General features: G+C 39.0%; 1 protein-coding gene across 4 annotated transcripts in view; it reads right to left on the bottom strand.

Annotated features, from left to right (window-relative positions):
* INTS4 (integrator complex subunit 4) overlaps positions 1-14,195 on the bottom strand; it is a 133,317-nt gene that overhangs the window by 52,954 nt on the left and 66,168 nt on the right. For all 4 annotated transcript variants that reach the window (XM_019948670.3, XM_033862194.2, XM_073808388.1 and 1 more), the window contains 3 exons: positions 6,253-6,395; positions 3,528-3,643; positions 958-1,091 (listed from right to left, as the gene is read on the bottom strand). In XM_019948670.3, coding sequence (XP_019804229.1) covers positions 958-1,091; positions 3,528-3,643; positions 6,253-6,395 — 393 coding nt within the window. The remainder of the gene's footprint in view (positions 1-957; positions 1,092-3,527; positions 3,644-6,252; positions 6,396-14,195) is intronic.

Below are 14,195 nucleotides of genomic sequence, written 5' to 3'. Positions count from 1 at the left end.
CAATAACCCAGGGACATTTTTTTTAACATCTTTATTGGAGTATAATTGCTTTACAATGGTATGCTAGTTTCTGCTTTATAACAAAGTGAGTCAGCTATACGTATACATATATCCATCCCCAAATCTCCTCCCTCTTGCATTTCCCTCCCACCCTCCCTATCCCACCCCTCTAGGTGGTCACAAAGCACCGAACTGATCTCCCTGTGCTATGTGGTTGCTTCCCACTAGCTATTTATTTTACATGGTAGTGTATATATGTCCATGACACTGTCTCACTTCGTCCCAGCTTACCCCTCCCCCTCCCCATGTCCTCAAGTCCATTCTCTACGTCTGTGTCTTTATTCCTGCCCTGCCCCTAGACCCAGGGACATTTAAAAAATGAATCTTCTTAAAAGATTCAGAGCAGGGACTTCCCTGGTGGCACAGTGGTTAAGAATCCGCCTGCCGATGCAGGGGAGACAGGTTCGAGCCCTGGTCCAGGAGGATCCCACATGCCGCAAAGGAATTAAGCCTGCGCACCATGACTACTGAGCCTGCACTCTAGAGCCCGTGAGCCACGACTACTGAGCCTGTGCTCTAGAGCCTGTGAGCCACAGCTACTGAGCCCGTGTGCCACAACTACTGAAGCCCACGTGCCTAGAGCCTGTGCTCTGCAACAAAAGAAGCCACCACAATAAGAAGCCCACACACCACAACGAAGAGTAGCCCCGCTCTCTGCAACTAGAGAAAGCCCACGCAGAGCAACAAAGACCCAAAGCAGCCAAAAATAAATAAATTTATTAAAAAACAAAAAAAGATTCAGAGAAAAGTACAAAACAATAGAAGAAAGCCCAAGAGAGAAAGATAATTAATGAATGTGTTTTCAGAGAATACACAGTCTGCTTTCTGCCACTTAACCACCACACGGACTAAAAATCAAAAAACCAAAAACAAGAACGAAAGATGTTTTCAACATACCCTCAAGGCAGGAACAAGATGAGAAAGACTGTCTCGGAGGTAGGCATAGTGTCTGAAGGTATGATCTGAGAACAATGCAGGCATTGTTGGACAGGTTTTAGCAGCATTGAAAATAAGAACCAAAACTGCAATGTCTGATAAATAAGTGGGTTAAGTAAACTTGGAGGTATAAAAGGTTGAGCTTGGCCAGAATTTGGTGCCTCTACTTCTAACCCCCCAAATTCCTGTTAAATGACTACAATTTTCTAACAAAGAAATGCAAATTCAAAGAGATACATTACCTCACTCCAAATTACCCCAATTACCCCTCCAATTACCAAAGAAAGGTTTTTTAAAATAATGTCTGCTGCCGAGAATACTAACAAATAGGAACTTCTGGTACAATGCCTACTAAAGTATATACTGGCACAATCCCTTGGAATAATAATTTGGTACTAGATATGAGTCTTATGAATGTTGAGTAATTCCACATCTCAAAATCAAATGGCAGAGAATCATTTACAGTAGCAAATAATCAGTAACAACCTAAATGTCCAAAACCAGGAGAATGATTAAATAACTTGTGTTTCATCTACTTGATGGAGTATTACACAATAACTAAAAATTATCTTTATAAAAGATTTTTAACATTGCATCATAAGCATTTTGTTATAAGTGAAAAAAGCAGACTCTAAAATGTATAGACAATATGACAGCAGCTATCTATCATCAAATGTTTGTTGATGAAATAAAATGTTAAAAAATAAAATGACAGCAAAATCCCAAACCCAAGCTTTTAAAAAGGGAGGAGGAGGGCTTCCCTGGTGGCGCAGTGGTTGAGAGTCCGCCTGCCAATGCAGGGGATGCAGGTTTGTGCCCTGGTCCAGGAAGATCCCACATGCCGCGGAGCGGCTGGGCCTGTGAGCCATGGTCACTGAGCCTGCGCGTCCGGAGCCTGTGCTCCGCAACAGGAGAGGCCACAACAGTGAGAGGCCCACGTACCGCAAAAAAAATTAAATTAAATTAAAAGGGAGGAGGAAACACAACAAAATATTAAGTCAATTACATTGGCTATTAAGACTCTGGGTGTTACATATGAAATTTCCTCTTTCTACTTTTAAAAGTTTTCTTTCTATGTATATTAATTTTGTAACAGAGGGAAAATCAGAAATTAAAAACACAAGATAAACATACCTTCCAATCTTCTGTATGTATCTCTATGGCAGAGTGTGCTATTTGCCTACCCAGTATCCATTGTTCCCTTTTTCCTTACTAATAGAATATTGATTTTATTCCAAATATCCGCTAATTTCCTGCCTAGAACCTGGACCTGATGACTGGAGCTCTAGCAATAATTTTGGACAACTGAAAATGGAGGAACAGAAAAATGGAAGGAGCCTAGATCACCAAGAATAATGTGGAACTACTATACCAGACTGCTTACCTCCAGACTTCTTTTACATTGAGGGAAAAAAAAAACTGTAATTAACATTTAAGATACATTTGGGGCAATCTCTGTTATTCACAGCCAAACATATTTCTTAAATAACACAATTCTCCAACTACCCAGAAAAATATCTTAACATTAGGCTTCCAAAAATGTTTAGTATTTTTTTTTAACGTGAAAAGGGGCTTCAGATTTCAGGGCACTTTAATATGTCCTGTGCGATTTGTAATAACACCTAGCCCACAAGCCTCACTGATGAGCTGAATTTCAAATAGTCATAGTATTGCACCTTTAGAGGTAAGGTCAGGGATGTGCCTTTTTTAGATGTAAACACAGAGTCAGGCATTGGTTAGCACATCAATTACACAGATCTTTTAAAAAATTCTCCAAATGCCCTGTGAAAATAAAAAGAATTAAGAGAGAATACAATGGTCATCACAAAAGTCAGTTATTTGGCTGACCTCTGTATCCCAATAAATACCCAACTAAACCTCACCAAGGACGTGCTATAGAGTGAAAAGAACCACGGGAGAGTATGGATGTACTGATGTAAATGTATTCCCATTACTGGAAAACAACCCGACGGCATGGCATGCTGCCCAAAGCTATCACAACTCCCTTGAACTTGTATCAGGGCTAGAGTAATCATGCAGCCTAGCTCAGCCCATCCCCTCCTTCAGGCTGCAGATCAAATTAAGCACAGAATAAGACACAGGGAAAAGTCCACAGGCTTTAAAACCAAAGATGTCTGTCTGGCTTTGAATCCCAGATTTGCTGCTTAGAGAGGTACTTAGCCTCTCTGAGCCTCAGTTCCTCATCTGTAAGCAAGGAATAATACCTCCTTCCAGGGTTGTTTGCAGATCAGTGATAAAAATGTATGAAGCATTTAAACAGTATGTGGAATGTAGTAGATGGTCAATAAATGGTTAAAGATTTAGTATTAGTATTAAATGGCAAAGTTGAATTACTGTGAATATAAGAAAAAAAGCTGAGGAAAATAACCATTAGGCTCCCTCAGGATATACTTTTAACTAAAAGAAATGAGAAAGAAAAATAACAACAAAACAAAACAAAACCCTCAGACCATCCAAGCTATACTGCAGAAAAAGATGCTAAAATTCCCTGCTAAATCAGCAGAGGATACAAGCTGGATCATCCATGTCTGGTTCAGCTGTGTCAAAAAACGGGTGGGTGCTCAGGAGCTCAGGCACCAAGGGAAGCACCAGGGTTGGATGCCGACTTCCCAGAAACTTCAAGCATCTGAAACAAACAAAATGAGAAACAAGCAAACCTCTTTTTTAAAAAGTACTGAGAATTGGAATCAGAAAACCTGACTCAGAATTACAAATTCTCAACCATCTACTTTTGTTACCTCTATGACTTCAGGTAAGTCATTCAATTATTCCAGAACTCAAGTTAATTCATCTAAAAACTTGGTTATTATGAAGACAGAGAGCTGATATGACAGATATTACTACAAGTTATTTAACTAACAACCATTTCCCCCAGCTTCCTTGCCAAGGGAACCCTGATTTTACTCAGGTATCAGGTAAGTAGCAAAGTGCTCAATGAAGGTAGGCCTAGCCCAAGGGCTCAACCACAACTGGTCTAAACTCATCATGGCAATCCCAAGCCCATTTTACAGAGACTGCTTTGCAGGTAGTCAAGTAACCCAGTTCTGGACAATGGGACAAGAGGGGAAGTCTGCTGCGGAGCTTCTCAGGAGTGTTTTCCTAATCAAATGAAGTGCATACAAATGAACATATCTATGAAACGGAAACAGACTCACAGATACAGAGAACAGATTTGTGGTTGGGAAGGGGGGTGGGGGAGGGAAGTATTGGGAGTTTGGGATTAGCAAATGTGAACTATTACATATAGGATGGATAAACAAGGTCCTATTGTATAGCACAGGGAACTATATTCAATATCCTGTGATAAACCATAATGGGAAAGAAAATGAAAAATAATATACATATATGTATAACTGAATCACTTTGCTGTACAGCAGAAATTAACACAACATTGTAAATCAACTATACTTCAATAAAATGTTTAAAAAAGAGAAGTGCATGGAGGGAATGTCCTTTTCTTTCTGTCTTAAGATATTGTCTTATCAGGTAGCCATATTGCAACTATGAGGAGAAAGCCAAGAGAACTGCAAAGAAGTCAACCAGAGTACTAGTCCTGTTAAGCTGTTGAATGACCAATCCTGAAATCAACTTTCTGACTTCTTGTTATGCAAAAAAATTAGACCTTACTGTTTAAGCCACTTTTAATCAGATTTTCTGTTACTTGTAGATAAAAGCATTCTAACTGATATCCTGGGTGAAGTTCTAGAATCAGAAGAGATCTGATCTGAAACAGGAAACTTAATAACTCTGTGGCCTTGAGCAGATATATGTTTACCTACAAATGAGATTAAATATAATTACCTCATACAGTTGCTATAAGGATTAAATGAGATAATGAGTGAAAAGTACTTAGCAAGGTGTCTGCCATTATATAATAAGAACTCAATTAACTATTAGTTAGCTATTATTAATTGGCTATTAGTTAACTACTATGACTACACGAAGGCCCTTTATAAGTTATAAAGAACTACATGTGTGCTGGTATTTATGCTTTTTTGTTATTTTTAATTAAGTTCTGGTGTAGAAGGTGTGTTGAATTGAAAATAAATATAAACCTTAATTTAATGTCCTCACTGAGTTTATAATCCAACTGAGGCAAAGATGACTAACACTGTAAGGTAATGAACTATCAAATGAATGATACCCTGCTTTCTACCTGTCAAAGGTAGAAGGGATCACTATGATCGGAGAAAGCTGCACAAAGAAGATGAGACTTCACCAAGGACTGGAGAATAAGAAGATCAGCAAAAGGGAGAAAACAAACCCCATGAACACACTGATGGCTATATGGGGTATGAAAGGCATCACATTTAAAACACTTGATACTGTTAGGAAAGTACACTTTTCTCCAGTTCTGTCTTAAAGAACTTAATTCACTAGTTTTCTGACCTCTCTCAGCCCATTTACTCACTGTGCCTCAGGGGACATTGTATCCCCACAGCCCAAATGACTGAGTGCCCCTTGAAGACACTCAATAAATGTACAATGAATTGAGCTGAATTGGACTGAACAAACATGAAGAAATGGCAAAACAGAAAACCAGGTATCGAAAACGTTACCTAGAGCAAGATTCCCTGGCATTTTTAGTTCTTAGTATGTCTTCCAAGCACCTGATTTGACCCACAGTTTTTCGACTTTTAATAACAATTTTTTTTGAAAATAAATCAATCATATATTTGCAGTGATCTCATCACATAAGCTCATTGAAATATGTGGAGTACAACAACGTACATTTTATATTAAATGTATGCAAGTAGCTCCTCAAACAGCAATTCATGAACAGTGTTAAGCTTGACTCTAGCCAGTAAAGCTAGAGGTAATCAGGGGAAAATATGATTGTGATTTTCCATCTGAAAACCAAATACTCACCCTCCCTTTAATCTCTACAATGATGGAAACAGACAAAGAGTGACTAACACTATATAAGAGGAAAAGGAAATCTAATCGACTCATCTCTGTACCTCCAAACTTACCACAGGGCTTGGCACATATTAAGCACACAGCAGGCACATAGTATTTGCTAGGTGGATGGATGGACAAATGAATAACCTAAGATGTGATATTCAATTTAGGAACCAGACTCTTGAGAGTATAGTTATGTTGAATCAGGTTTCTAAATTGAAGACAAAATTGAAGGCCATACCCAATCTATCATGATCCACTAAATAATGTCAACATTGTACATTTACCATATTATCAGACTCAGCGAACAAATGAGCAAAAAAAAATCCTTACTTCCATATGGAGTCCCTATCAGTAGGGTACTTGGTTAAATTTTTCAGCAGCTCCACCAGTGCAAGATGAATCCCTTCTTTGGTTGAAACATTAGTGCAACATAAGAGTTCATGAAGAGCCTCTCTAATATCTCTGGATGAATCCTTAAAAAAAAGAAAAAGGTAACAATAATAATAGCAGTCACTATGGATTAGCTATTATGGAGGAGTATACAAGTTAAAGTGGGAGTACAGGGTAAAGAACTTCTCAATTTTCAGAAAGGGGAGGGCCTAGCGTTCACAGAGGAGGAAAAATTTGAAATGATATTTGAAGAATTCATTCATTTGTTCATTCATTAATCGGTACACTCAACATTTACTGAACACGTATTAAACAGTCAACATTTATCAGCACCTACTATGTACAAGTGCTAGGGATACGGCAGTAATTAAAACTGAATCCCTGCTCTCAGGAGTTTCCTTTTAGTGAAAAGACAAAAATGAATAACTAAATATATAGGTCACATATGAGAAACTATAAAGCAGGTTAAGGTTAAGAGTGCTAGGATAGGTGGGGTATTTTACATGGCATAATCAAAGGGAACAGCAAACATAAAGGCCATGAGGTGAAAGCATGTTGAAAAATAGCAGTGTGGCTACAGCAGAGTAAACAAAAAGAGAGTAGGTACTAGATGATGTCAGAGAGTGGCCTCTTCCCTCCCCAACACTTTCTGCTCAACCTCACTAAAATGATTAGAAAAGCTCACCAACAACTTCTTAATGCTAATGTAAATGAAAACATATCAGTTTTACTCTTATTTGGTATCTCCATAGAATTTTTTGCCAGTTCTTTAAAACTTTTTAATACAGACAATTTGAAACATATGTAAAAGTAGAGATAATTCTCCAGTTTCAACAATTAACTCATAGCCAATCTTGCTTCATCTATACATTTACCCACTCCTCCCTGATTATTCTGAAGCCAATCAGAGAAATCATAACATTTTGTTGGTAAATATTTCCATAATATCTCTTTTTTAAAATTATTTTTTAAAAAAACCCACAAAACCAATATCATGCCTAAAATTTTAATAATTCTTTAATAGCAAATATCCACTCCATAATAAAATTTCCCTGACTCAAAAAGTTTTTATTTGTTCTAATTAGGCTCCAAGAATGTCCGCACATTGCAATTGGGTAATATGTCCCTTAAGCATCTTTTAATACGTAAAATCTCTTTACATCTCACTTTTTTTTCCCCTTGCAATTTCTCCCCTGTATATCCTGAGATGGTAGTTTGATTTAGAGGTTTAATCACATTCAGGTTCAATTTTTTTATAAGACCGCTTCACAGGTAGTAGTGTGTACCTCCCTCAGGAACTATATTTTTCTTTTTGTGATATTAGTAACCACTGAAGATCACTGCCTAGATCTGGTAATTCATTAAAGTTGTAAAACAATTATATATAAATTCTATCATTCTTCTTCATTCATCAACTGGAATACTTCTACAAAGAAAAACTTCCCCTTATCAACTAGCTGGTTGTCTTGAAGTTCCATCTGTATAGGAAAAGGAAGGATAAATGCTTGATTCCTTAATTTACCAGTTTTCAAAATAATGAACTGATTACTAAGAATCTTCTAAAGGTGACTAATGCAGTGTTCTGTTTTTGAATTATTATAAAATCATGGGTTTCAACATATTTGCAGTTGTAATCCTTAATGATATGTTTCACCTTTGGCTAGTGTGAGTCTATTTAAGTTATCTCCTGGGTCTTTTTTTTTTTTTTTTTTTTTGCGGTACGCGGGCCTCTCACTGTTGTGGCGTCTCCTGTTGTGGAGCACAGGCTCTGGACGCACAGGCTCAGCGGCCATGGCTAACGGGCCCAGCCACTCCGCGGCATGTGGGATCCTCCCAGACCGGGGCACGAACCCGTGTCCCCTGCATCGGCAGGCGGACGCTCAACCACTGCGCCACCAGGGAAGCCCTCTCCTGGGTCTTTTTGATATAAGCCTAGAGGTAATAGCTAATAGCTAATACCTCATGTTTGCTTTCTGTATGACAAAGACAGTACAAGGTCATCTTGTTACGTTTCCTACACCACACTTGGAATCAGCCATTTCTCTTTGGAATTTTGGTTCCTTTTAGTGGGAAATGGGATCTCCAAAGCATTTTTTTAAAAGTCAGGTTTGAGAATTCCCTGGAAGCTTGGTGGTTAGGACTCCACGCTCTCACTGCCGAGGGCCTGCATTCAATCCCTGGTCAGAGAATTAAGATCCCACAAGCCACATGGCTTGGCCAAAAAAAAAAAAAGTCAGGTTTACTGACATATAATTTACATTCTGTAAAATTCATCCTGTTTAGTGTACACTTCCATGAGTTCAACAAATAAATACAGTTATGTAACCACCATGACAATCAAGATATAAAACATTTGCATCACCCAAACACTTCCCTCATGTCCCTTTGTAGTCTACCCCTCACCCCCAGCCTCTGGCAACCACTGATGCATTTTCTGCTACAGTTTTTGTCTTTTCCAAAATGTCATATAAATGAAATCACAGAGTATGCTGCTTCTTGTGTCTGGCTACTTTCACTTAGCATAATGCATTTGAGATTCATCCATGTTGTTATGCGTATCAGCAGCTATTCCTTTTTATTACCGAGTAGTAATCCATTGTATAAATGTACCATAGTTAATTTATCCATTCACCAACTGAAGGATTTTGTGCTGTTTCCAGTTTTGGGACTATTATAAATAAAGCTGCAATAAACATTTGCATACAGGTCTTTGTGTGAACATGAGTTTTCAGTTTTCTTTAGTAAATACTTCAGAGTGGTACTGTGGGGTCATATGTTAAGTGTATATTTAATTTTATAAGAAGCTGTCACAGTAGTTTCCAAAGTGGCTCTACCATTTTGCATTTCCATCAGCAGTATATGAAAAGCGCCAGTTGTTCCCCATCTTCACAGCACTTGATATTGTCAGGGTTTCTTTTGTTTGTTTGTTTTTACCCATTCTAACAGATGAGTTGTTGTAATTTCTCACTATTGTTTTGTTTTTTGGGGGGTTTTTTGGCCACGTGGTACAGCTTGCAGGATCTTAGTTCCCTGAACAGGGACTGAACCCAGGCCCTCAGCAGTGAAAGTCCAGGGACCTAACCACTGGACTGCCAGGGAATCCCCTCACTATTGTTTTAATCTGCATTTCTCTAATGACTAATGATGTTAAGCATGTTTTCACATGCTTATTTATTATTTGCCACTGCTATCTTCTTTGCTTAAGTGTCTGTTCAAATCTTTTGCTCATTTTTTAATTGGGTGGTGTGCTTTCTTATTATTGAATATATATTCTTTTTATTTTTCTTTTTCTTTTGGCCGTGCCACATGGCTTGTGGGATCTTAGTTCCCCCACCAAGAATTAAACCCAGGCCCTTGGCAGTGAAACTGAGGAGTCCCAACCATTGGACTGCCAGGGAATTTCCTGAGAATTTTAAATATATTCTTTATCAGATGTGTGTTTTGCAAATATTTTCTCCCAGTCTGTGGTATGTCTTTTCAAAAAAAAATTTTTTTTTGGCTTAAACAGAAATTTATTGTCTGAGCTCTAGAGGCTTGACGTCCAAAATCAAGATGTAAGCAGGGTTGGTTCCTTCTGAGGGCTGCGACACAGAATCTATTCCACAACCCCCCTCCTAGCTTGTGGTAACCTTACATTCCTTGTATGGCCTTGTAGATGGCATTCTCTCTGTGTCTTCACATTGTCTTCCCTCTATGTGCGTTTCTATATCCAAATCTACCCCTCCCTTTTTTTGGTACAGTTTATATATCAAAGCCATTATATGTGTTTGATTTGGTTCCATTATCTCTTTACTGTCGTCAAATATATATAACATAAAATTTACCACTTTAAGTAAATGTACATTTTAAGTGTACAGTTCTATGGCACTAAGTATATTCACATTGTTGTGCTATCTTTAAAATTTCTTACAAGTGTTTCTTTGAAGAAATTTTTTTATTTGATAACCAGTTTATCTAGTTATTTCTTTCATAGATTAAGTTTTTGGTGTCATATCTAAGAAATCTTTGTCTAAGACAAGGTCACAAATATTTCCCCTAAAAGTTTTATACTTTTAAGTTTTACTTAATACATGAAAGAAATCAAACTAAAAAATTTAAAAGACACATCCATAACTATATAACAAAATCTAAGAATCAGAGGACTCTTCCTTGAAGCTCAGTTGGAAACAAGCCTTCTTTATTCTCTAAGCACCCTCTTTTACCCTGCAATTCTCTCATTTCTTTACCCTATACAATTGGGGGGCCCACTTCTCAATAAACACATCTGACCATGTCATCCCCCCATTTAGTAACCTCATTTGGCTTCCCCGCCACCCCTAGGATAACACTGAGTCTCCTCAGCATAGCACACAGGCCCTTTACAATTGGTTCCCTACTGACCTCTCCTGTTTCACCTCCCACCCCTTCTCCCTCACAGCCACATGTGAACTTCTCAATGTTCCCTGTCCAGGTCGTGCCATTTCACACCCCATCCCCCATCCCCCGCCTTTACCTGCGGTCATATGCTAACCTTCTGGTGAGAATGTCATCCCTTACCTTACTTTTGATACGATCTTGTAATTATGGTTTATATTGCTGTTTTCTCTATAAAACTGAGCAACTAAGAGGCAAGAGGACTGTCCATCTCAACATCCTCAGAACCTAGTATAGAACCTGGCTCAGGAAAAATCAGTAAATGTTTCTTGAATGACTTTCTGAGGCATACCTGAGAGACACTGCAAGTTTGGTTCCAGACTACCATGACAAAGCGAATATCACAATAAAGCAGGTCATAAATTTTCTGCTTTCCCGGTACATACAGAAGTTATGCTTATACTATACTATAGTCTAGTTAAGTACGCAATAGCATATCTAAACAAACAATATACATACCTTAATTTAAAAATACTTTATTGTTAAAAATGCTAACCATCAAAACTGAGCCTCAGCAAGTCATAATCTTTTTGCAATAGGAACATCAAAGATCACTGATCACAGGTCACCATCACAAATACAATGATAATGAAAACGTTTCAAATACTGAAAGAATTACCAAAATATGACACAGAGACATGAAGTGAGCTGCGGGAAAAATGGCACCAATAGGTTGGGGGTGCAGGGGGAAGAAAAAAACACAGGACCGATAGACTTGCTCCATGCAGGGTTTCCACAAACCTTCAGTTTGTAAAAAATGCAACATCTTCAAAGCGCAATAAAATGAGGTATGTCTATATTATGAACTACTACCATATGAAGCGCTTTACATGAATTCTCTCATTTAATTCTTAAAAGAAACATAAGAATATGTGAAATTATCCTCACTTTAGAGATGAGAAAACCAAGAACCAGAAGGATTAAATAATTTGTCCAAAATTGCAAGGCTGCTAAAATCCTTTAATAGCTTTTAGTTGTTCTAAAGGCTCTGCATGAGCTGGTCCCACCAACCCCCTCCAGCCTAATCTCATACCACACACTAGCTCTGTTACTGCCAGGCCTTCTTTTGGTCCCTCAACTGTGTCATGTTTCCACCCACCACAGTTTCTACACTTCCTGCTCCTCTGCTGAAATGTCCTTACACCTCACACTCCCAACTCCTCCTGCCAAGTTAGTGCCTTATTCCTCCTTTAGAGTTCAGGTTCAGAAGCTTTTCCTGATTGCTGTACCCCCTCAACTCCTAAAGACCAAGTACCTCCGTGATATACCCCCATGGGACCTCACTTCTTTCTGTCGTGAGCTCCTTATTTCAACTTATATTACACCTTCATTCGTGTCTTATTTGTCTGTCTACCTCATACTTAAATTCTAAGGTCCATGAGAGCAGGGCCATGGCTTTTGCTCACTATTGTGTCCCCCTTCGCACAGTGCCTGGCACATAACAGATGGTCAATAAATAATAAAAACAAACAAAGGGAAAAAGGGACCAAAGAGAAGAAATGACAGGTTGATTTGGATCTGTCTGGCTCTGTATGTAGCACACTTAAATAAGATATAATGCTTTCCATATGAACAAATCTCCACCACTGATAGGAGGCAGCTATATGGATGTAATGGAGAAACAATTGTCAAGTAATAAGAAAACAATTTTGACTCGTGTGTTTCTTAAGAACTTCCCAGTTATACAATTAACCTGTGTAGATTTGTTTTAGGAAATGTTTACTAAGCATCCTCTATGGGCAAGTCACCACATTAAACCCTGAAAGGATACAGTAAAGGGTACAACATGGTCACTTAAGGACTTCACAATCTCATCAGGGAGATAAGACAAACATACTAAACCTGACATAAATGGATAAAGTGTGAAAACTATAGTAAGAGACAAATGGACTTGGTACTCAATAATTATGCCTTAAATGAAGGAATGAGGGAAAAAGTCAATTTATTTGATATGAACTTCAAGAATGAGATATGTTGGGGCTTCCCTGGTGGCGCAGTGGTTGACAGTCTGCCTGCCGTTCGTGCCCCGGTCCGGGAAGATCCCACATGCCGCGGAGCGGCTGGGCCCGTGAGCCATGGCCGCTGAGCCTGCGCGCCCGGAGCCTGTGCTCCGCAACGGGAGAGGCCACAGCAGTGAGAGGCCCGCATACCTCAAAAAAAAAAAAAAAAAAGAATGAGATATGTTGAAAGCGGTAAATTGTTATGTTATCCTTCTGCATAAAATTTTCCAATGGTATCTCATAATACTTAGAATAAAATCCAAACATCTTACAACAGCCTCCAAGGTACTCTACCTGCCCCTACCCACCTCTCAGACCTCATCTCATACCACTTTTCTACTTCCTATGTTCCACCTATACCAGCCTTCTTACTCCTGTTCTGGAAGCACACCAAAGCTCACCTATGCCTTAGAGCCTTTCTACCAGCTATTGCCTCTTCCTGAAGGTCCTTCCTCCAACTTTCACATGGCTGGCTTCCTTTTGTCATTTAAGACTCAGCACAGGCCCCAGCCGCTGGGTCGACCAGCTGTCCCGGCGGACTTGCGTTCCATAGCCCCAGCTGCCTGCTCCTTATTTGTGTCCTGAAGATTAGTGTGCCAAGTTCGTCTGTTTATTAAGATTAAATATGTAAACAAGAACCAAAAAAAAAGACTCAGCACAAGGACTTCCCTGGTGGCACAGGGGTCAAGTATCCACCTGCCAATACAGGGGACACGGGTTTGAGACCTGGTCTGGGAAGATCCCACATGCCGGGGAGCAACTAAGCCCATGCGCCACAACTACTGAGCCTGCGCTCTAGAGCCCGTGAGCCACAACTACTGAAGCCCACGCGCCTAGAGCCCGTGCTCTGTTACAAGAGAAGCCACCTCAACGAGAAGCCTGCGCACTTCAATGAAGACCCAACACAGACAAAAATTAGTTAATTAATTTTTTAAAAAGACTCAGCACAAACACTGTCTCCATAGAAAGGCTTTTACTAATCCCTAACTTTACAGTGAAACTTCCCATTCCTCCATCACTATTTACCTTCTGTATAAGACTTATCATTCTCTGAAATCATATTGTTTACTCTACCTGTCTTTAGAATATATGTCCCATGAGAGCAGGGAATCTGTTTTTGACCACTACACCTCCAGTACATAGACAGCACTTGTTGAATTCAGGTAGTAGCTCAATGTAAAAGAAAGGAAGAAAAGAAAGAAAAAAAAGTAAAGGAAGGAAAGGAAGAAAGGAAGGAAGGAGCAAAGAGACAAATTAAGGCTGGAAGGGTCAGGTAGCTAAATTTCAACACAGTGAAGTACAGAGGCACAATAACTATATAGAGCAGTGAGCAGTAGGGTAGAAGAACAGACAATGAGTTTATATAAGTCTAAAATTCATGGACAGAACTCCAAGTCAAGGAGTTTAGACCTAAACAAATTCTTTGTGAGTTTTATACAAAAGTGCTCATAAATAAGCCTATCATGGCCC

Source organism: Tursiops truncatus, chromosome 8 (genome assembly GCF_011762595.2).
Source record: "Tursiops truncatus isolate mTurTru1 chromosome 8, mTurTru1.mat.Y, whole genome shotgun sequence".
Lineage (NCBI taxonomy): Eukaryota > Metazoa > Chordata > Mammalia > Artiodactyla > Delphinidae > Tursiops > Tursiops truncatus.
Note: the sequence above shows the minus strand (reverse complement) of the source record. Positions and strands in the feature narration are given on the sequence as shown.